A 23802-nucleotide genomic window follows, 5' to 3' on the forward strand; every position below is an offset into this window, starting at 1 on the left:
CATCACAGTTTTTACAGGCTTGGTTGAGTGTTAATTTATTTTTTATGACTTTTCAGTGACTGTAAATATTAATTAAAGAATTACAGTCTTAAATAACACGCAGAAGGCATTGTGAAATACATTTCTGCCATTTAAATGCTTCATTTACTGTCCCCATCTGCCTGACCTGTCCCAGCTCCTCATTAAGGTCCGAAGTGTTGACCAGTGCCCCCTCCTGGATCTCAGGATCAAAGAAATCTTTGTCCCATGTGATGAAAAAGGATCCCAAAAACTTCTGCATCTCAACCGTGACGTACATGGACACCGGAATGATGAAGTTGAAGAGCACCATGAAGGACAGGAAGTCAGTGAACATCTTTAGGTACTGATGGGGGAAAAAAAAAACACATTTAAATAAAAAGAAAAATTTAAATCACTGAACTTTGCAGCATTTGTGTCCACCATTTAAAGTAATGTAAGTGGGAAAATTTGCTATCAAGGTGGAATTTACCAAAGCTTGACTACACTGTAGTTTCTGTGTCTAACTATACACAGTGTGCTCAAGAGATTAGTACTTGTAGTTTATGCACAAAACAAAATAGAAGACATAGATTCAGTCACAATAGTCACACTTCATTGAAGGCTAGAGCAGAGGGTTAAGAGCCAAAGAAATGGATTATGTCACAGTGTGGTACTGCAGCATCCATTCTGCAGTTTTATTACTGTGGAACAAAAGAGGCAAGGGCTTGTAAAATGCCATATCGGCATGGATTGAGCTGTGCCCTCAAAAGTTACAACTACAAGAATCTAAGGTTGCATATTTATTGCATTAACAGAGCCCTACTTTGGACAGTAACGCATGACAAGAAGTATAGTGGATTCTCTTTCTCTGCTTAAAAAGTCATACACCTCTACAGAAACAGCACAACTATTAATAGAAATAGAGCATATTGTTTTGTTTTATGTAGTTTAACTAAGTTACAATACCATAGTTGTTGTACTAAGAGGTGCATTTCTTTGATTAGTTTACAAAATTTAAAAAACAAAAACTGGAATCAACATATTCAGCTTTGTTTCCAAGTGTCCATAGGCGTCACCATTACTGGGGCCACAAATGGCCTCATACTTAATACAGTTCAGAGGGCTAATTGCTAGTACATTGCTTCAACAACAAAGACAGGCATTTTACCAGTGTTCTAAAATGTGAACTTACAAGATTGGTGTCCTTCTCTCTCTGGGTTTTCTCATTGTACCAAGGCTCATCCTGTCCAGGCTTGCTCTGCCACACATACTTCAGTGTAGTGCACACTAGGGCTTTGCTCACTAATATGCAAAGGTACACCAGAAGGAAGGCATTGATAGACCTGAAAATATGAAAAATGTAGTTAATTGGTACCCAAGATATGTCATGCATTTTAAACCTGCAAACAACTTTTCCTCTAAACTTACTTCTCCACAGCAGAGCGTTTCTGAGATTTGCCCTGGTAGTTAAGAGCCATCTTTGTCTCCATGCCAGTGTAAACTGCAACACCTGGAGAAAAAGAAAAGAAAAGCAGACGGCTCAGCATTTTAGATAATGAACCATCTTCAGTAATATACGTTACTGTAGTAATACCAGCATCATTTGACTAACCACAGATCTTCTGAGTATTCTTTAAAGTTGCCCCTTTCAGCAGGAGGTTTTCTGGGCCCAAAGACCTGCAAAATCACATCAGTACATCAAACTGTTTAGTCATACAGAAACAGTGCAAACCACACACTCCTCTATTCTCTAAATGGAAACCTGGCAGGCCAGCTGGCATCCACTCTAAAATACGCAGTGACAGTACACAGTACGACTGCAGTCTGGGCTTACACCGATCCCAGTGTTCTTGAGAAGGACACTGGCATTTGTTTATGTGACCATTACAAAGCAGTCAATGATAAATGCCAGTGGGAGTGCTTTGGGAGTGGTGGCTAAAGCTCTGCCAGCCGGTTTTAATTTTAATTCTTGTCTGCAATGAAGGATCAATGGAATAGTGATTTTTTGGTGATGCAAAGGGAAACAAATGAGTGCTTAAGCAACTGTGTTTTGATTTTGCTCTCACTTAAAGTGGCCTGAGATGGTTGTGCATGAGCGCTCTCACCTCACTGCAGGCTCCTGATTGTTTTTGTAGATGTGCATACGACCGACAAACCTGCAACAAAATAACAAACACTCAAAAGCTGAAGCCTATTGCAAAGAGTGCATGCGATATCCCGTTTTGCATATCGTACAATCTGTTGTTACTACAGTGGTTTTGATCTTGAGTTATCAAGATCAGTCAACAGTGCATTGACTTTAAGAGGCAGGTACTCACTGACCTTAAATCAGCTGCTGGGTGTTGGAAGGAATGGTAATTACTTGTGGTCACATGCTGTCATTTTTACTGACCGAGTAGCAGATGTCAAATAGCATTCCGATGGTTCGCTAAATGACAACATTCCTACTCCTTGCTCCAAGCGAAGGCTGTCTACTGCTATTCCTAACATGAAACCAGCCAAACATAAGCACAGTAAGGCTTGCCAAAATCTCTCCGCTCAGCAATCTACATGTTATTATTAGAGCCAATTAGGATATTTTCAACTGGCACTGAGTTAACCCACTGCAGAACAAACTAAAGGCAACACATCTTGTAGCGTAAATCCGTTGGGACCACATGATGATTGCCTACTTGTAAAGGTCAGGCTGTGGCTGTTCACACTCAATGGTGGCATTGAGAGATTCCAGATCCTTCTCCGTGTCTGGCACTGTGTAGTGTGTCTGGACAAGTGGAAGAGGCAGAGAGAGATAGAGTGTGAGCTGTGACTGACTAGAGTCGAGTGATCGTTTTAGCTTCTATTACTTCACACTCAGTGACAGCACAGGATATTAGGAGAATAAACGATACTAAGAAACAGTGAAACACTTGATCACAAATAGGTATAAAAACATATTTCTTCTGAACGAGATTAGGGAAATTTGAAGTTTTTTCAAAGCAAGGCTGACAGCCAAATAGATTCACTATTTTACAAACAACTGCCATAAATGGCGATTTACATTCCTTACACTATTAAACTAGACGACTGATTTGTCCTACGTCCAGGCAAGTCACTGTTTCTCCGTAATCTCTATAAACTTCTGCCCCTAATATTAACATCTACCATAATAATAAAAATAAAATGTGACTACACCTCATATAATTTAATGAGAACATGTTTCTCTAAAGTCAAACCCTTGATGAAAACACTTAAAAAAATTACATTTTGATATGAAAAACAGTAACAGAGAAACGGTTCATCTTACTTTATGGTTAGACTCTCCATCCAGACTTGCTGTGGTAACAAAACACGTGTCATCATCTCGGCTAGATTGCAGCAATATTAAATCACAGGGAAAGGTCTCATTTTCCTCCACCTCCACGACGTCGCCAACCTGCAAAAACAACCCAAAACTACTTGTCAAGACAAAGTTTGCTTTCTCCCACTCCTTAGGCACAATATCAAAAGAATTTGGCAGCGTATGAGTGACACAGCTCTAAACAATCACAGCTTTAAGGAGTTTTACCATTAGAGAGCAGGAGGACTTCAGCCTCAGTGTATTTAGCAGTAGGAGGTAGCTTACTCGAGTGAGCTCCTGTGCAGAGAGCAGCTGTCCACATTTCTACGAAAAGCAATTCTGTTTTGGTTTTGACAGCTGGATGTTATTCTCAGTGGTGTCAGCAGCACTAGCAGCCCTTCAACATAACCAAAATGATTTGGTACACTTTAAATACTGGAAAATATTGACAGAGTTAGACCGCATTGAAGAAATAACCTCCACGCAATAGCAGGGAAATGTTAATTGCCATTCACACCCATGTTTGAACATCTAATCAGCACAGGAGAAGTACAGTTTCTCCTTTGTGCATATACTCCAAACAGTCATATCAAGCTGCCAGGAGCCATTCTTTGGCCATATCTCTATGGAATATTCATTCCAGTTGATCTAAGCTAAGACGGTTAACAGTTACCTTGATCTTCTCACTCTCTTTCCGTATCCTCCGGCCGTCCTCCAAAACCGTCACTGGGTACTTATTCACCTCATTGTCTGCTTTGTGCCGTAGCCAGTCCTCATAGCCCTGCGGCAATATATCAAAATCAGAATAGCGTTATTTGCTTAGCACAACAAAAAGTACCATCTTTCTCCGTGGCATTAGCACCCATGGGACACTGACAGCTATGACTGTGGCATCAGTACAAACTGACACGCAATAGAGCACTGGCTGTCAAACTGAGGGGGAGCCATGAATGTTTTTCGGCTTCTGAGAGGGAGCATAACTGACCAAGTTTCAAAACGAACGCTGGAGAGGTGTAACCGAAGTTGTCATAAATCCCAAGGGAGGACTATAAAATATTAGTGTCTGCGCATAAAATTTAATTTTTGCATTGACTATTTTCTCATTATGTGTACAAGTGCCTGCAGCAGCAGAATGGGATGGTGATCGTCCAGCAGTGCATTGAAACAATATGCCATGAAATAATACTGAGTCAGGTAAAAGAAAAAATCTAATAATTTCTGGGGCTGCTGCAGCATGAGGCACAAAATCTAGTGCAGACTTCATAAGTACTTTAACATAGTGATGGAGATAGGAGATGGTGCAGAGATGCAGAGGGTAAAGAGGGAAACTAGAATGTGTGCCAAGGCGGAGCTTGAGCCAGAAAGCAGGATTACTGTGAAAGGTGATAGGAGGAGAAAGTCTGGTTGAGTGATGCAGAGAAATTATGCCAACTGGATGAAAGGGGGGACAAAAGGAGGGGAGGCAATCCATGCATGCTTAGCTGAACTATACATTTCACCTCAGCCTCACTAACAGAGTCAAACAGGCTGCCTTGGTGTCCCACTTCAAAGCTTGGCTGAAGGCTTTCCAGTACTATCCGTGTATCCCATATATTTTCAGGAGGAAGTCCACCCACTATTGTGCATTTCAAAGCCCCAGCAGTAGTCTAACTAAAAAGCCAATCTTAAAACAATACATCTAAAGCTGGGACATGGCCGACATGGAGTCAAAGCAGCACACACTCCCCTTGATAATTTGTATCTCTGTAATAGACTTGCGCTCTCTCTCCAATTGCTCTCACTCCCCAGAGCTCATTTTATCTTCGCCCCAATCGGAATTCACCAGCAGAGCACAATAATACAAAACCCAAGAGAGCATTAGTTATGTACTTTACACAAAAATCACAGCAACAGAGTTAAGAAAGCAGGGGGACTTGAGACGTTATGTGGAAAATGAGGAAGTAAATAACGCAATGAAAGATAATATGAGGCAATGAGGACATAGCAATAAAAAAAAACAATAAAACGTCTTATCAGCACTTATCAGCCCCATTAAGTAGTATCTTACCTGCTTAATAGCAGTAACTGTAATCACAAAAAATAACGGTAGGCCACTGGTGACTGGGCTGGTAGGGGTGTCCACTATCACCTATTGGAGGGAAAACACAGTTTTACTTGAAAGAAATTAATGCTAACAGTCAACAAAGAATATGATCTTCAAACAGAAAAGCTATACATTAAATTACCACTACAAAGTCTGACAACCACATGTTGCTGTGGTTGTAGCAAGAACAGTTCGTGGTAACATTGAGAAGATGAGACTAGCCCTCTAAATGCAGGGTGTAGTCCGTTTCTGCAAGGCGTTCCTACGATTTCCCATTTTTGTTCATCAGGAGGAAACACAAGGGAGACATTTACATTTTGGAAGGGAGCGAGTGAGGTTCTGGACCACAGAAGTTTTAATCAAGTGAGCCAGGGACAAAGTGCTTAATCTACAGGCATGCCAACACTACTGTGTATCCGCCAAGACACGGGAGAGAGCCAGCAGAAAGCTGTCAAACTCACCTTACCTGCCTAAGCTGTGTGTGAAAAAACCTGGAGGTACAAGTATGTGTATATGTTGGACTTCAGTCACGTGTGTAATAAGAATGTTGGACCAGTGGGTAGGTAATCCAAAACAACCAGTTTTAGAGGAGCACCTGACCAAAGCTCCCAGCTAAAACCTCAGCACACCAATGGCTTCATGTGTCCCTTTAAAGCCAACAGATGGATTTACCCTGGCATTTTCATTCCTGCAGAATGCAGGTTGGTCTCCCCCTGAGCCGGAGTGCATATTACAGCTCGCACAGACACGACACCACCAGCTCATTGATATTCTGACCAACATTACAAATTGTCAGATAGACATCAGCTCGGCTCAGAGTGGGAGATGCATTTTGATGCAGTCTCTAGTGTTTTCCTCACCTGTGCTTGAACTGAGAAAGAAACAAACCAGCTGCTCACTCAGTAATCACAGTCAGACATGAACACAGAGTCACATTCTGTACCTGTACAAACACCTACACACAAACACACTCACGGAAGGGCAGCGAGCTAGTAGTCTGAACCAGTTTTACTGCGATCACAATTAACTGGACCAGTGCACATCGAGCATTTGGAGAAGTGCAGACACAGAGGAGAGTCTGCATTATATATATATGTAGAAACTGGTGATTCCAGTGAGACTGAGCAGAAAGTAATATTGTTGCTGCAGTAGCCTCAAGTGTTGTGAGCCAGAGGTGAGAGAAGTCAATGTTTAGGAAGAGCAATGTGCGTACTGTGTTAAAGTCTCTTAACATCTTGCACATTGCTATAGGCTATGTAGCTAGTTGATTATTGAATGCCCCTTGAGAGAAGCTTGGTTTGGCCTGGTCGTGTTAGCTGTTCACTGACTGGTGTGGCCAGTGTGACGGTCTGCTTTAGCCTATAATAACCCAATATTCCACATTTCTTGTTCACGTAACTGGATTTAAATTAGCGTAATCACAGAAAGAAAAACAGCACAGTACTGAGTAGGTGCCAGATTTTGCTATATTTATATAGTTGTGCTATGTTTTATTAGGTTGGTTAACATACCGATGATGGGATGATGCTTCCTTGTTTGGATAGTGGAAAGTTCTATTTAAGGACGTCAAGGCATCAGTTCAGGTGTTGCTGAAAGGGAACGATGCAAACCGGTTTTTGTTCACATGGCTATTTTATGCTTTGCCTTGTGAGGATTATTTTCTGTTTCATATACAGGTTACAGTGAATACAGACTGAATATCAGCAAGTGGTGAGCTGAATAAATGTGCATAATGCTGGACAAACTGGGAATATTGTTTGAAAGCCTGCATAATTACAATTCTTGAGAAAGCAGCACCTCAGAGGCTTTCTATAGCAAATAATCACCATACTGCATATACTGCATACTGTACATGCAACAGTAACCTCCTCAGTAAATGAAAGCCTAACAAAATCTTCAGCTACTCTACTTCTGCCAAACAACACAAATTCCCCCAGAGCTTGTGTTCACACTTGATCACCACTGATTCACAACAATCCCCAAACTTCCAGATGGCCAAATACCTTTCCTCTACTGCACCAAACGCAAAGTCAAACAAAAAAAAATCTCAGCAATAGGAGTGAACTGGTGTACTGCTGCTGATGTGCCGGGTGTGATATCAGAGCAGCAGAGCGGAGCAGCACAAAGCCCTTCATCTGAGCCGGGAAGTGTGTCAGAGTGAGCGACAGACAGCAGGTCCCAGGGGTCCCAGGGCAGCGCTGTGGGTCCTCACGTCCTCTTACCCTTTCACACTTTCTCTCTCCCCTTCTCCCTCTTGCTCTCTCATCACCGTCTCTCCGAATCTCTCCCAGTGCTCTATTCCCATTCAATCAAATTCAAGCAAAGACATGCAGAGCTATTTATAGGAGAGTGGTGCTTTTTTATCAGCCAGTGTCTATTTGTGGCGCTCAGAAGTACAGAGGGCTTCCTGGCTGCTGACGTCAGCAGTGCAGCGCTGCAGAGAGATGGGGGTTATGCGAGATAGAGAGGGAGAAAGGGAGAAAGAAAGAGACCAAATGACAATGTAAGACAAAAGGAGGATAGAACAGAGCTGGAGGATGCATGACATTTGGATATGGGTAGAGTATTTGCATGAAGCCTCCCAGGAGAAATGAGAAGGTTTATTTCTGTCGGCAAGATGCAAGCACAAAATGAGTGCACAATCTGTGTACCTGTTTCATGCTCCGGTATGATAGCAGGCTGCATGGAAGAAACTAAGTGGTTGTGATAAGAAGCCCCTCAAGAGACCTGGATTAGTGGAGAAATGCCAACTATGCTGCAGCTTGGGTAAACACCATCAGGAAGCCCAGGACACCCACTGACTCATGCATCACGTGCACATACATACGTGTATTCACACACAAACATTTTACATTGCACACATCCCACACAGTAAATCCCTGTGCATACATGCTGCAATAGGCAGTTTGTATGTGATTTGAACATGCTTGGTGATTTACTCCCACATAAATGTATTACATTAGCTCACGATAATTTCACACGTTAGCTCTCAACTGAAAAATCTATCAATCACATACATCACTTGAGGATAATACAGATTTGAACCACAAACACTGGGGAATAAAGGCCGAGGTGTCAACTATAAATTCAAGCATAAATACAAATACTGCAAGTGATCAGCAATCGCTTGAGAGTAATAGAATATGTGACAACGGAACCCTGATATTTCTCAGTTTGTTACAGTGCTGGGTTTATGGGAGCAGTCACTCTGTGAGCTCATTCAGTCAGTATGTGATCAGAGAAAGCACAACCTTCCTGTGCAGGCCCGACAGCAGCACCTGTTTACACTAGAGGGCTATTTGCTGCCATAGTTTAGGTTACTGCTAAAAGGAGAGAGGTTAGTTTCCATCTCCATGGATCAGAATGAGAGTCAAAGACAAGAAGGGGATGATGGAAGAGCAAGAGCAGATGGAGAGGAGAGCAGAGCAGAGCAGAGGAGAGGAGAGGAGAGGAGAGGAGAGGAGAGGAGAGGAGAGGAGAGGAGAGGAGAGGAGAGGAGAGGAGAGGAGAGGAGAGGAGAGGAGAGGAGAGGAGAGGAGAGGAGAGGAGAGGAGAGGAGAGGAGAGGAGAGGAGAGGAGAGGAGAGGAGAGGAGAGGAGAGGAGAGGAGAGGAGAGGAGAGGAGAGGAGAGGAGAGGAGAGGAGAGGAGAGGAGAGGAGAGGAGAGGAGAGGAGAGGAGAGGAGAGGAGAGGAGAGGAGAGGAGAGGAGAGGAGAGGAGAGGAGAGGAGAGGAGAGGAGAGGAGAGGAGAGGAGAGGAGAGGAGAGGGGAGGGGAGGGGAGGGGAGGGGAGGGGAGGGGAGGGAGGGGAGGGGAGGGGAGGGGGAGGATCACTTAAGAGCACGGAATTAAAAATGCCAGTCAATGCATTTCAGTCAGCATTCTTGGCCAGCTCACAGCTTCCACTTAGGAGGACAGGGCAGCAAATAACATGAGCCAACAGTGAGGGACACTACAGAAATTTTTAGATCACCCTAAAAACTTAACACAAATCTGGGCTTTTCTTTCCAGAAAAAGTCCAAAGCAATGACAAAAATAAAAGGTAAAAACATGATATACCATTGTAAACACACTCACTTAGCCAAAACTATGTAGAAGTAAATGAAGGTTAAAATAAACAAAATCTGAAATACAGATTTTTACTTGTAAGTGCAAATTCTGCATAAACATGCTGGAGGAGGATAAAATCTATTCACTTTTAATCAACACTCTAATACTTGAAAAAAAATCCCTAATAATTTGCATTAAACGTAATCTAACAACTGTAGCACAACAGAGGTGATTATTGGATTGAGTAGAGCTTGCTTACAACTGAAAATAGATACTTATATACAAAGACTGACTTTTATAACAGTGCATTTATTGAATAAAAATACAGAAATCTGGACAAAAACAAGGCAGCATTCATGTATTTTTAGGCCTATTCTTCAACCATATTGAGCTGCGTGTCAGCAATACATACACACATATACACACACCATTTATTTAGCCATTTCACTCTTTGTTCCTATGTTTTTTTTCCTGTTTTTAACCTCTTTTCTGGTAAGTGAAACAGAACTGCAAATGGTAAACAACATGTGGTACTTGAGTCGAAGACTGTATTCATTTCCTCAAGAAAAAAAAACACACACACTGTTCAAATTTTATCAGTAACTACATTCAGTTCCAGTGTTGCAACTGCTAAGATTGCACACGGTCCATTTTAAACATGTTGAACATGTTGTACAGTTCACACATCCTGTAAATGGCTCACACTCGTCATGGCCACATGCAAATGGAGACATTTTCTCACGCTCCTTCTCTTACAGGGATTACACCCTTTATGTAGACAGATCAAGCAGACTGCATACATTGGCATACTGACCCACTAAAATTGATCAACAACAAGGTTAAATCTACACTACCAGTCAAGAGCTTTAGAATGCCCCAATTTTTCCATTTTTTTTATTGAAATTCAAGTAGTTCAAGTCCAATGAATAGCTTGAAAGATAAGTGGGGAACTGCCAGAGATTTAAAAAAAATAAAAAAGGTAAGATCCCCAAAACTGATAAAGTACATTTCAGAATTATACAAAAAGGCCTTTTTCAGGAAACAAGAAATGAGTTTCTAACTTAAAGCTGTTCTGTAGCAATGGAGGTTGATGAAGCCTGGAAAGTTGGCGTTACCAAATCCTACAGGTGTCCGGGGCTGGGGTTAGGGTTCAGTCTAACCCCGTAGCTCAACTGGTAAACATAAACAGGGGCTATAGTCCCCGATGCAGCAATCATGGGTTCGAATCCAGCCCATGGCTCTTTGCTGCCGGTCCTTCCCCGTGTTTCCTGTCCCTCTCTCTCCACCGTCCTATATAATAAGGCCGAAACAATAACTTAAAAAAAATAAGAAATAAATCCTACAGGTGTCCTAACTTTTCTTGATTACTTACAACCCTCTCTGTCTGAATAAAAGCAGTGCATAAATTTCAATTTTTTTAAAAAAATGGGATGTTTTAAAAGTTTTGACCACGAGTGCAGCTCACAGTGTTACCTAAATACAAACCAGACCTTTACACACAGATCCCAAAAACACTTAAACACACTCACATACACAACAGACATCCATGGAATCGTTATATAAAACTAATAAACAAACATATCTTTGTTTGTGTTGGCAGTGGCACACTGACAAAGCTTGCCCTTACCTGCACCAGGAAGATGATAAGGAAGTAGAAATTGGCAATTCTTCTAAACTGTTCAAACAGATTCTTTGGTAGAAAGTTCCAAACTGTATACTGTGGAAGAAAGGAGAAAAGCATGTAAGTGACAGAGGGAAAAAAAACACATAGGTACTACAATGTGTGGAGTGCTTTTTGTTGCTCTTTGCGCTTTAATTTTCCCCATTGTGACATGATGTTTTCAACCAAATTTTGGGAGATTAAAGAACAGCTTGGCAGGGGAGAGAGATTAGAGACATTCAATATTCACAGACTCCTGCTTATGTGCATTATGTCTGAGCTGGGGGAGGAAAATAGGAAGGGAACTTCAATAGCTTGGAATCTCTGTTCTTTGTACTGCCTAGGGAGATGGCCCTTGGGGGCCCACAGGTATTTCATTGATTCAGATTAGCGATTTATCTCCTTAATTTGGTTACCCTTGAATGCAGAGCCAATGAACTTATCAGATTGGTGACTGTTTCTTTGTGTTTTGTTCTTTTTAAGTGGCCATGACAGCTGATACTGTCGGGGCTGAAGCGACACTTTTATCTGCTTAAATCCCTGAGAGACGGCTCAACAATACCCTGCTGGTAACTTTGTATGGCGCAACAAAACACTGGGGTGAAAAACACAAATACAAACACGTGCCTGCACACGCACTTACACACAAACTTGCACAGAAACAGCAATAAGGCGCTGTTTATGAAGGGGAATGTCTGCATGGGGAGAGTGTTGAAATGCAGCGGCAGCAGAATGGCCCATCTCATTTTGCTAGAGATAAAAGAGAGTGAAAGTAATGAGAAAAGGGGGGTGGCAGCAGTGAGGGTGGCTGACTGTGGTGGTGCAGTAGCAACCAGAGCAAGAGAGGGGAGGCGGAGATGGGTCATTGCAGAGTGCAAAAGCAACAGGATGATGGAGAGCAGGGGCATGGAAGAGCATAAACACTACAGCTGGGGTAATTAAAGACTGTTTACCCTGACATGCTGGCAGCAACCAATTGATTGGCCCTTCTTCACTGGGACCCTCTGCATCACTATAAATCCCACAGCCATATTACTCCCACACCGCTTCCTTCTCCTCATCACTTCCACCTTTCATATCAATAAACTTGCCAGCACCTGCCTGATCTTGCCGTTGACACAGGACGGATTGGTAAGGCTTAAGTGAGGGTTGGGGGGCAGTCTATCAGAGCCCAGAAGAAGCAACCGAATTGCCCACCCTTCCAGCACATTAATAGTAGCCATGTATTTCACTGACACAGTCAGTGCTCCCCTGACAGACAAATAATTGCCTTCCGTTGGGAGCTAAGACAAGTGCGTAAAGAGGCACTGGGAGGAAGCGAGACCTGGGAATGCTCAGGACTGTTCAAGGGTTTATTTTGCATTCCAAGTAATAAATAACAGAAGAAAATGCCTCAAGGCAGGTGAAACATAATACACAGGAAAGCTGAGGAAAAAAACTAGTGTATATGAATTTTATCTTGGTATATCAGGGCTCCAGACTGTGACCAAAATGGCTGCATTTGCAACCTTTTTTGAAAGTGTGCAAGTTAGAATTTCAAGAGGACACATTGTGCGAGAACATGATGGTCATTAAAGCTGTTTTGGTGTCGCTCTGACACAGGCAGTTAATGTGTGAACCACAGTAGTGGAAAGTAGTCTTTTTATGATTTTGCTGTTCTGTGGTATTTACGCTTAAAAATGCGAGAAAAAAATCTTTCCGTTTCATCATGGACAAATCTGACATTAGAACGTCCTTGTTTTAGCCTTTTTAAAACAATTTTTGGTCACACACCTGTCTGAGCATTGCAGCTACCACAGCCTGCAATGTGGGGCGTTTAGGAAACATTGGTCAATTTTAGTATCTATCGATAAGAGGATGCTTAGCAAGTGATGTGTTTTGACTGTGACAAGATGGGAGATGTGAATAAATGAGAAAGTTGGTCTCAAGCCCTGTATATGGTCATCCTGGAGCCCTGACATGCATGTGTGAGTGTGCTTCTTACCTTGGAGGACACAATCCTGTTATCACAGAACTTGGGTGGGATGAAAGCCTCATTGGCAGGACATGACCGATGACCAACATAGATAGTCCTACTGTCTACTCTTCTCTCATCACCCCCAAGCTAGAAGAGAATGTAGGGGGGCAGGGGGATGAAGATAAACAGATTAAGAAAAGAGAGGACATGTTTTTATCTTCACTTTAAAGGAGATTTTAAACATCAAAGCAGTCTAATTAAATCCAACAACCACTAAAATGTGCATCATACAAGGAACAGGAATTACTTGAAAGAAAAAAAATCTGACACATCAGCTAAAGCATGGGGGATGCAGAACAGATCAATGAAAACCAAAGTGGTGCACTGTTATTGGGGTATAAATCTACACTCACAAAAGATTTGTTCTGACTATAAAAAATATGCAGTCTAATGAGGCTGACATTTCACTCAGAATTAGGAGATTAGGATTTCTACTGTGGAGCAGAAAATTAAAAAGACCTGAAAAGCACTCCACTGGAAAACTGTTGTGTGCAAGCCAATAATTCAGAGAAGGGGCAAAGAAAGTTATGACAAGGGTCAACAGGCCAGAATAGTGATTGTGTGGGCACGATAACTTAATTTCTTCCCTCCCAAGTGGTCGCTCATCGATGATAAACAAATAATAAATGCAAGCAGGTGGGGGAAAAATGCCGTGGTCAGATTTACGGGTTGAGCTTCTTTCTCATGATGCAGGAAGCAGAGATATGTATATACAGCCATATCCGCGTGGAAACAGTAACCCAACATGTGACAGAGGAAAGACCTCAGGAACAGACGCAGGAGCCAGAGAAATGCTGGACTCCCCTGAAAAAGAGGTGAATTCCTCTTCCATAAAAGGCAGATAGGGTGGATCACAGAACAAAGTACAGAAGTCCGGTCATTGTTTTAACTTAAGCTGTCCTTATGTAAATCTCAAAAACAATTGTGTAACTCAAACCAAAAAAGGAAGTGCAAAAACTCAGAGAGGAAAACAAAGTGATTAATTGTCAAGTAGAACTACGGTTTATTGTTCCCTGTGCTAGGCCGAGACTGTAACTACACTTCTCTGTTCACCAAAAAGAGCAGACATTCATATATTAACATTCTTTCTGGCTTGGGGAAAAACAATTACAGTGTTCGATAAAAGGGCATCAAGCTGCAAAGTTACAATTTTATGACAAAGAAACAGGATTTAATGTAGATCAGCAATATCTGGGTAATGCCGAATCTTTTTAATAGGGTCAGTACCAAAGTCAATGTTGAGCCAATATATCAGATCAGTGCAATATGATGATTCACTGTCACTGATCGGAAATTTTGTGCATTCAAAGAACTGCATGCAAACACACTTTTTGTGTCCTCAGAAGGCTAAATGCAGCCTAAAATATATGGTCTACACTGGTCTCTCGAAAACCTCCATTTCCTCCCTGACATCCCACACACAAGAAATCCTAAAGCTTTGAGGGGACAGCTACAAAGACTGTGAGATCATGATAACAACAAAGCCAGTATACTGGATCAGCCAGAGCTGCTACACCCATATTTGCTTCAATCTCCTCTTCTTTCCTACCCTAAAGCATGCTCCTTATCTCACTATTCCCACTACTTTCAAGGGTAAAATAGCTGATCAGAGACAAGCTGTTGACCATTTAAGTGCATGAGACATGTCTGTCATTCATTAGTATTTATCAGTTAACTGCAATTAACAGGAAAAGTAGAGTTATTCAAAAAAAAAAAAAAAGCAGGAACAGGGGCTGTTTTAAGGAATCATTTCAGAAAACCAAACCGATTTTGAGGGGAAATTATATTGCTAATGATATTTTCAAAAATTTGTTTTTAATCCGGATAATGTTAGCCAGCTGTTCAGTCTGTCTGTCCTTCCAACCAAACTATAACCATAACTTCAGTCAACAGAAAGATGTCAGACTGCGACTGGCCTGATTATAAAGGTTGGCTCTCAATTATTCATTAGACATCTACTACATCTTGAACAATGTGCTCTTAAGAATGATATTCATGAGGTCTAGAAATATTTAATCATTTTTTATCTATTTTTTATATTGTGTACTTTCACAAGATGAGGCATTTTCTAATTGAAAAGCCAAGATGAATGCATTATTTCAAATGTGATTAGATAATAAAATGCTTGATCACACTCATCACACAGACAAAGAGTGACAAATGGAATCAGTGTTAGCAAAATGAGCTTATGCGTGTTGCAATCAATCTATTCTTTTTTTTCTCCTCTGGCAATCAAGAACATCATCCAAGTGAGTATCGCAGCCACTTTTCTGACATGCAGTTATGTTTTCGGTTCAAGCACAAGCTATGCAGCTTTTGCCGTCAGTAAATTATTAAGGATATGCTGGCAGGGAATCTGCTTTATCTGATATAAAGACCAGCAACATGTGGGTTGAGGGGACAGATTACCATGAACATCTGATCCTGGACAAATGCCAGCAAACATAAATTATGGCCACCTGGGCAGCAAGCTGCCCAAAGTCTGTTTGTGACAAGAGGTTAGATCAGAGAGTAGCCTCAAACACTTGGAAGTCTGATTTATGCATGTGGGGACAACAACACAGCCTACATGAATACAGTTTACGCAGTCATTTGCTTCTCATTAACAGTCAAACAACACAAAATAATGGCCAAATTCTTATTGTTAATTCTGGAATACTGCCCATCTTCTCTCCAGTTGAGACCGGAGAAGGAAGCCAACGGGCTTACATAATGCTCCTTTATGCATGAGCAACCATGTTCACACCTCAGTATGGATGTCAACTTTACCATCCCCTACCCGCTCAGCACACACTGACACTGCTTCAGCAGGACCGGACGAACCTGGCTGCCAGAGAATGAGGGGAGAAGCAGAGAGTGGGAGGAAGAAAGAATGTGAGAGAAAGGAAGTGCAACAGGATCCAAGGACTAAAGCATATCCAGGTTTTCTATATCAAACAACAACCAGCCTCCTGAAGCAGTAAGCCAAGAACATCCCAATGGACCACGCTTGTTCATTTATTTGAATCAGATGCAGTGATGCTGGAAGTTAGCCCTCTTCTGTGTGCTCTGAGAAAAAAAAATGTAATAGAGGCTTTCCAGATAAACAATCCTGTGAACAACCAATGTAACAGTAGGTAATGTAGGACCAACAGAGGCAATCATGTACAAAGGGCTGTGCAGACAAAGCATTAGGACACGATCTACAAACCAAATTAGCTTTAAGTCAAAGTACACGTGAAGGGCTCTGGCTTGTATTTTACGGCTACAGGTCACAAAGGCAACAGTATTAGTTGGCAAGCATCTGCTGGTGCCAATCTTTCACTTGTGCCCATTTCTTTAGGCCTGATTATGCGCAAGAGTTGTGCTAAGGCACACTGCTTCAAGGTCACAGGCCTATCAAGTGGACCATCTATACACTGTATGTAGAATAAACCAACATTGCTGCTCAACAGCTGTATAACAACCTACACAAGCAAGCCGTAGCCCACAGTGGAGATATTCAAAAGAAAACACTGGCACCTACATACACATAATGTATGCTGAAGATGAGTAAAATAATTCTATATAAAATGAGAAAGCAGTCAATGCCCTGGGGTCCTTAAGATAAAAGCGGAACTATTGAATGGCCATTGATTTAGAGGTGGATTCACTGTAAAATATAATGAGGGTCAGATGATGAGGCCCACTTCATTTTTGAGCAGTTACGTGATTGCAATGCTCATCTCCAAACTACAGCGCTAAAGGCCATACAAGAAACGCTAATGTAAGGAAAAATAGAACTGATTGCATTATCTTTACCTCATTGTCAAAGGTCAAAAAAAAGCCATTCGATGCCAATGATGTTAGTAAGTAAAGCAAAGAGTCAAGCGCCAGTATGTCAATATAAAATGTTAAATTCATCCTTGATGAAAAAGCATCAGCTACAAAACATGAATGAAGATCAATAAAGCAAACATCCAGAAGACGTAATTGCTTAGTCAAAAATAAATGGTGCATTAGGGAACTGAGTGAGGCTGAAACTTTACATTAAATTATGCTCCAAATTAAATTATGTACACATTGTAAAATGAGCACAGGCTGGGACAGGGAGGAAAGGTGCTCCAGTGTGAGCAGGGGGAATGTAAGACTGCATTCAGCTACTGCCAAAGTCCCAACGATGACTCTGGTCTGATGACACTGCGTCCTGTCACACCATCTCACTATTCAGTGACTATCCTGTTTTGTCACAGTCTGCATGCTGTTAGCGGAACAAAAAACACACTGAGTAACCAGAAAATTACAAAGCTCTATTCGTTGTATTACAATCCATCACAACAGTAACTTTCATCAACATCACTCACACCTTTTTAAATGATAATTTTACATGCATTTTTAATGTATTTGGCACTGTATCAGAGAGATGCTGATTCAACTGTGGCCATTTCTTTCGCAGCAGTCTGCACTATATTACTGCTATATATGTAAGGGAGGTCAATAAATTTAAAACAAAAAAAACAAGACTACATAAATTATCAAAACAGCTGAAACTTAATCTGTTGGTGAACTAGTGACACAACCAAGTCAAAAACAGGCCAGATGTAGTGGTGTAAGAGAACCTGCTGTAGTCAGATTCCTACCAGGACTACTTGCATAATTTATGTCATAAGGCATTTATGGAACTCATACAACTATCATCCATTCATCCAACATCTAGCTGACAGGCGAGCGACAGTGTACACCGAGGTGAAGTGCTCATTCAATCACAATACTGATAGAGAAAACAATCCACATAAAGATGAACGATTTCAGTTGGTTAACAACCTATATTGGAAGTCTGTGGACAATCCAAATATGCTCAAGAACACAGGGAACACCCATGCAGGAAATAATACGCAACCTCAACACAGAACAGTCTTCAGGTTCTAAATCAAGAGCCCTGTGTCCTGCCATACAAGCAGCATACTAGAAAGACTGGACTTGCTGTTTTTATTCTTTAAAATCAAAACCTGTCCAAGAGGCCTCTTTCAGTTCTCCTGTTCAGTGGGAAGCCACTTGAATTTTAACTTCTTTGGGGTTGATGACATATCATCAAAAGCTAACTAATATCCAGTAATTTTTCCAGGGATACAAGTTGCAGGCTGCTTTATTTTGATTACTGTCAGCAACAAACTCCAAGTGAAAAATCTTGCAGAAAACATTGGCAGTATTTGACAAAAGGGTTGTTCAACTCTGCAAACCCAACCCCAAACGTGTCTGAACTAGGGCTAAGCACTATAACTGAAAAGTCTATCATAATAAAATGTTTTATATCAGCCACTTAAGACAATCGTTGATATTTTTAATCATTAATTTAATGAAGGCCTGGAGGAAACAGTGTTATTTTATAACGCTAACCACCTTTCTCTGAATTCAACCACTTTTACCTGTTTAACAAGGTACAACAATAATAACTATTAGCTCAACAATTCAAGACAGGCATATAAAAATGTTATTCCTATAAAAATAAAGAACAAATAAGTGATCAGACTTTCATACATATTTAATAATAAAAAGTAAATGATGCGCACAGAGGGCAATCAAGGCAAAGCTGCAGGATGACTGAAGTCCTAAATGGCTGGCCTGAAATGGGCATTGCTGGATAAAGACCCTGCACCGGCCTCCTCGCTCACACCCCACCCTCAAATTCATCAGCCGTTCGCTACGCTCAGGTGCAAGAGGTACAGAGACAAGCTCGTGGGTGTTTTAAGATTGCGAATCCCATCTCACAAGAGCAACTGCAGATCCCCATTGCAGCCTTCACCAGGGAAGGCCTGCGGATACAGACGGAGTTAAGGAAGGGACCAGGCTAGCACAGCTCTGGAGACCCGCACAGCAGCCACAAGAGACCCAAAGGGGGCAAAGCAGCTCTACTACCAAGGTATGACATGCTGTTTTGAGCCAGGAAAGGAGCATACTTGGGGTTCGTTCATGGAACTTTACATCTTTGTTGTTTTTTGTAAAGGCAGTTTGCATCTAAGGCTTTTTCATAAGACAATTTTATCTGACAATTTTCTCATTGCCTGCCAATCCTGAATCCTCAAGGAATACGACCCACTGAGCTGGCATTTTTGGGGGGAGTAAAACTATCTCCTAAGATATTTATCTAGAATCCAGCTCTTCCAGTGGAGTCAAAGATGGGAGAAATGAGTTCCTGAAAAAGTTCCTCTTCTCTGCATGAAGTTTCTGCAGTGGAAATGCAACTACGCACAACCCCCAGGTGACGCGAATCACACAGGGACAAAACAACAGATCCAGTTTTCTTAGACACAGCTCTTTCTCTGACATAAACACATTACCATTTACGGCCTGCAAGTCTGTCAGAGAGAATACCATAAGTGGATCTGGCTCTAAGGAGTGCTCTGGATAGCAAAGCATGCTCTGATGCTTGAATCTTTTGTTGTTAAGCTTGGCGTCAAGATTTAACTGAGGAATGGCTTCGCTGTCTTACATGAGTGCATCTCCAGACAAGGCCCAGAGATGACACAATGGTGTGTAGAAGCAAATAAAAAAAAAAAACTGGAGACAGCAAGTGTGACAATGGTACACTGAGTGTTATTTACCCTGACACAAATAGATTTTGTGGTCAAACAAAATCGATGCTGTAACTTTTTCGTACAATTGTGCTGAAGCAAATTGAAAAAAGTAAGCCCCCAAAAATACAGCAGGTTCAGCTTTGTTCTGATCAGTCGGCTTTTGCGGTTTTCTAACTGTGTGTACAGGGGGACAAAAACACTAAGCTCTCCCGGTGCAGAACGCAGGAGCTGTGCCATTAAGCCTCAAAAAAATCCACTCAGAAAATCTACTTAAACACATTTAATGAGGTGTGAGGGAGCTGTGCAAAGACGAGAGAGCACTGGGGACCGGTGCTTGTACTTCTTTATACCCTGCACGTGTACTTCTAACAAACTGCACTACACTGAGAATGACAGCTTCATTGTTAAACCTGTGTACCCATTTGACCTTAATACCCAATGTAGCTGAGCTCCACACAATCTTATTCCTCATGTAGCTGAACTTGTAAATGAGACGAGTGTGCCGTGTGTGAGTGAGTGACTCAGTCTTTTGACAACATACAAGATCTGCTCTAGCTGCACCTTATCTAGTCAGGTTTTATGATGAGGACGGGTGGGTTCATTGCATTTCCAGCTTATCTGCCATTTAATGTGGTACCTGTTAGAAGTTCTTACTTTCACTGCACATAAGAGAAATTATGTAAGTGAAAGTCCCAAGAGAAGATGTAATACATTGGATTAAAAAAAATAGAAGCATAAGCATCAAATCGTATTCTGAGAGCAATGCAGTGAATAAACCCCAGTGCAAATGCATCACCTCCAGTAAACTGTGTGAAGAAATGCTAATGACAACAGTAAAAATGGCCTATCGGCAGCATAAAGTTGCTATTATGGCAGACTGAGCAGAGCTGAGCGAATGTTTGAGTTGAGTGATGAATGTTTGAACGCAAGGGGAGAGATGCATGTGTTGAGTCAACGCCGTTAGTCACTGCAGTACTCTATCTGGCACTTGCCTCTCTTTCATTTTATCCCTCTCTCTCATTCTTGTCAGCCCACTTGCCTGTTCTATTCCAGCATGCTCACTCTGTCTCACTAATTGTAACTCTCTCAGTTTTGATTACACATCCAAGTGCTCATTGCCTCGGCTGCAGAGAATTTACAAGGGCTACATTATCTTTTGAGGAAAATATAGCACAAAGACACATTGACATCAAACCAAAATTAAAGCTATGTCACTACAATGACGTTCAGAAGTACTCATCTCTTTGTTGCATTTCCTGCGCAGCAAATAAGCTCTTAATGAAGCTATCTTAGATGGGCTAATTTGTCTAATTTCAGCACAAAGCTCCTCAGTTACATTAAAGTCTAATGGACATCGACTACATCCTTTTTAACTCAAAAATAAAACTGACACTTGCTGTTTAGTAGGATGAAATAACACTATTCTATATATAATATCTTCAGGTTAGAGTGAAACTTTGATATTTTTGTTGTCATAACTCTTTAGTTTTTCCTGCATATTTGTACAGAATTTGTCTATGCAATCTTGGTAATTATCGAATATCCATTCTAAACGGCTGTGTCTACAAAAGGCCAATCAGATGACACAAACTAAAACAAAACATTTCTCTGCATGTAGACAACATAGTTTCAGTGACTTCCCCATTCTGGCAGTTTAACCAGGTGTCTGTTTGCTAATGTGTTTTAGGGAAGTCCTTCGTGGAGGAATGCAAATTAAACATTTCGACACCACAAACCTCATCAGACATTTAAGTGGTTGGTCACATAAAGGAAGATGAGGACTTTTAAAAGCAATACGGCAGAGAGAGAGTGTGACCATTAAGCAACTCAATCCCCACTCACTTAGCTGTTGGTGTTTTTTTTGTTTCACCTTCCTTGCTGTGCACTTTATTGCTACTTTGGTATCTCCTATAAATGCTAATGATAAAAATGGATACAGATGGAGAGGTACAAGCTTGATTTTTGTTTTGTTTTTTGTTTGTTTCTTGCCTGTGTTCCACTATGTTCTATAAATGCACAGGAGAGCTATAGTCACTATAGTCATTTTTGTTGCACTTTTTATAGTCTAAAGTTGAAGATAATTGTTAAAGGTCCGGTGTTGTGATCCTATCTAGTTTAAAACTTTTTTTTATTTTATTGCACATGAAAGATCTATTTTTTTAGGCCCCAAGGTGTTCCCCATAAACAAGCGTAGGCTCTATTTTTAAATTATGTCTCTAAGAGAACTCCTAACTTAACTGCATCAGTTGAATACATATATTATGTGATATGATGAATTGAAGGCTTTGAAGAAACCCTGTGATCAGTGATTAGTCTGGACCGATACAGCTTCCAGATGAGCGGCCCCAAAAATCCTGATTGGCGCATCCTTAAAAACACCTCTGGCATTCTTGTTTTCTGTCGATTAATCTTCAAGTTTTGTTCATAAGTGCATTATAATCAGCTCCTAAAACACCAATTTTTTTTATCATCACTGTAATAGTAGTACTAGTAGTTCTAAGCTATTTTATACCATATATCATATTTGTATTGTTACAAAGCTTTATAGCTTTCTTCCTGTGCTTAATGAATGGAAAATCACTACAATAAAAAAACAAACAAAAAAAATGTTGATGGGAGCCTGGGTCTTTCAAAAGAGAAAGCAAGCAGGCCTAAACAAAGTTCACATATGAAATAAAGTTTAAAATAAATAAAAATCTGTTTAGGTTAAGATAGATTCCCAGGAGGGATGAGAGTTCAACTAGAGTATACAACAAATGTTGTGAACTATTTTTCGATGGCAGGAAAAGAATTCTAAGATCAACTGTTAAAGTTCACTATTGCCTTGATTTCCATCTGCTATGGAAGATCAAATCAAATTGTATAGCACTATCTATTTTATAAGCAGAAAGTTCAGAGTACGTAACATGACAATAAAGCAACCAAAGCTATAAAAAGCTTCTAAGACTATTCGACAGCCGAGCGGATTTAGGAACAATGCAACAGACCTCAACATACTGCAATTTAGTTAACAGAGCTTCTCTCTCAAAAAAAAATCCACATTAATGTTAGTCAACAACAGTATTACACAATCGGCTGCCAAATCAATAAAAAGCAGAGACAATACTCTATAATGACACTGTAATAGGAGTTACCTCCATAACGGATTCACCAGCACTTGGCTTATGGCATAGTATTAAGACCCCACATCAGAGGTTACTCTCTCCTCTGTCCGCTGTGTGCACACAGTGGTGAATAGCCCCACAGAGTAATAATGGTCCAACTTGAACTGAGGGCTGATCCTAAGGAGCTGTTGTGGATAGGCAAAGGCTCATTGTTCTACGAGCATCCCTGCAGCTGTAGGAGACACAGAGTGTACTGTACCATGGGCTGGTACTGGCCTACATTACACTGTCCCTCGACAATGGGGAGGAGGGGAAATTCATCTAGACCTCGCACTGGGAGCTGCTTCCTCAATCATTCGGTCGCCTCAAAAAGCTACAGACAGATATTGGATCAACTATTTTTGCAACACTTACGATCTTAAAGCAACTTTTGAAACGTTGAAAAACCACAGACATTTCGTGACTACGTAACAGGTGGCCTGTAAGACTAAAGCTTTTCCTCAGACTGAGAAAGAGGAATTCATTGGTTTTGCCCATTTAAAATTTTTTTAAAAAAAGGAAAAAAAAATTCAAATATGCAATACTTGGGAGAGAAGCCTCTAACCATAGTGGAGAGTCCGCCTCAGCTAATGTCTGACAAGGAAAGTGTTAAAGAGTGTTTTGTAACACAATAAATGGTCAAAGATAAACAGGAAATGTGTAAGCATGCAACACAATGCTGACAAAGGTCTGTGGTCAGTCATGTACGTCACTGCTGTTCCTCCGAATCAAACCTTAAAAAGACTACACAGACCACGTGCAAATTGTCTAAACTTCACAAAGCAAACCTAACAGTAAGTTTTTCATCCACCAGGCAAGTTATCTTTTAACCACTTCACAGACCTAAAGTATTATTTACCAAGGCTTTTGTTTAAGATTATAAGTTAGTCCGCCCTCTGTAGTATGAACTTTGTCCCCATAAATACTTTACTTTGGACCAGTGAGCTCACCAAGTCCTCAGGAGAAAGACAAAAGTGCATTCGTTTCTAGGGTTCTTATGGA

General features: G+C 41.0%; 1 protein-coding gene across 11 annotated transcripts in view; it reads right to left on the reverse strand.

Moving 5' to 3' along the window:
• atp11c (ATPase phospholipid transporting 11C) overlaps positions 1 to 23802 on the reverse strand; it is a 44864-nt gene that overhangs the window by 14923 nt on the left and 6139 nt on the right. For 10 of the 11 annotated variants that reach the window (XR_007944503.1, XM_022194903.2, XM_051954021.1 and 7 more), the window contains exons 2-12: positions 13092 to 13211; positions 11075 to 11164; positions 5364 to 5444; positions 3990 to 4097; positions 3284 to 3412; positions 2673 to 2761; positions 2106 to 2156; positions 1613 to 1677; positions 1429 to 1510; positions 1193 to 1343; positions 167 to 364 (exon numbers count right to left, since the gene is read on the reverse strand). Coding sequence is in view for 10 of the 11 variants with exons in the window: in XM_022194903.2 (XP_022050595.2) it covers positions 167 to 364; positions 1193 to 1343; positions 1429 to 1510; positions 1613 to 1677; positions 2106 to 2156; positions 2673 to 2761; positions 3284 to 3412; positions 3990 to 4097; positions 5364 to 5444; positions 11075 to 11164; positions 13092 to 13211 (1164 nt within the window). In the remaining variant the exon portion in view is untranslated. Of the gene's footprint in view, positions 1 to 166; positions 365 to 1192; positions 1344 to 1428; positions 1511 to 1612; positions 1678 to 2105; positions 2157 to 2672; positions 2762 to 3283; positions 3413 to 3989; positions 4098 to 5363; positions 5445 to 11074; positions 11165 to 13091; positions 13212 to 22791; positions 22978 to 23802 lie in introns of those variants that run through there. The other variant, XM_051954022.1, reaches the window with a different exon arrangement.

Source organism: Acanthochromis polyacanthus, chromosome 10 (genome assembly GCF_021347895.1).
Source record: "Acanthochromis polyacanthus isolate Apoly-LR-REF ecotype Palm Island chromosome 10, KAUST_Apoly_ChrSc, whole genome shotgun sequence".
Classification (NCBI taxonomy): Eukaryota; Metazoa; Chordata; class Actinopteri; family Pomacentridae; genus Acanthochromis; species Acanthochromis polyacanthus.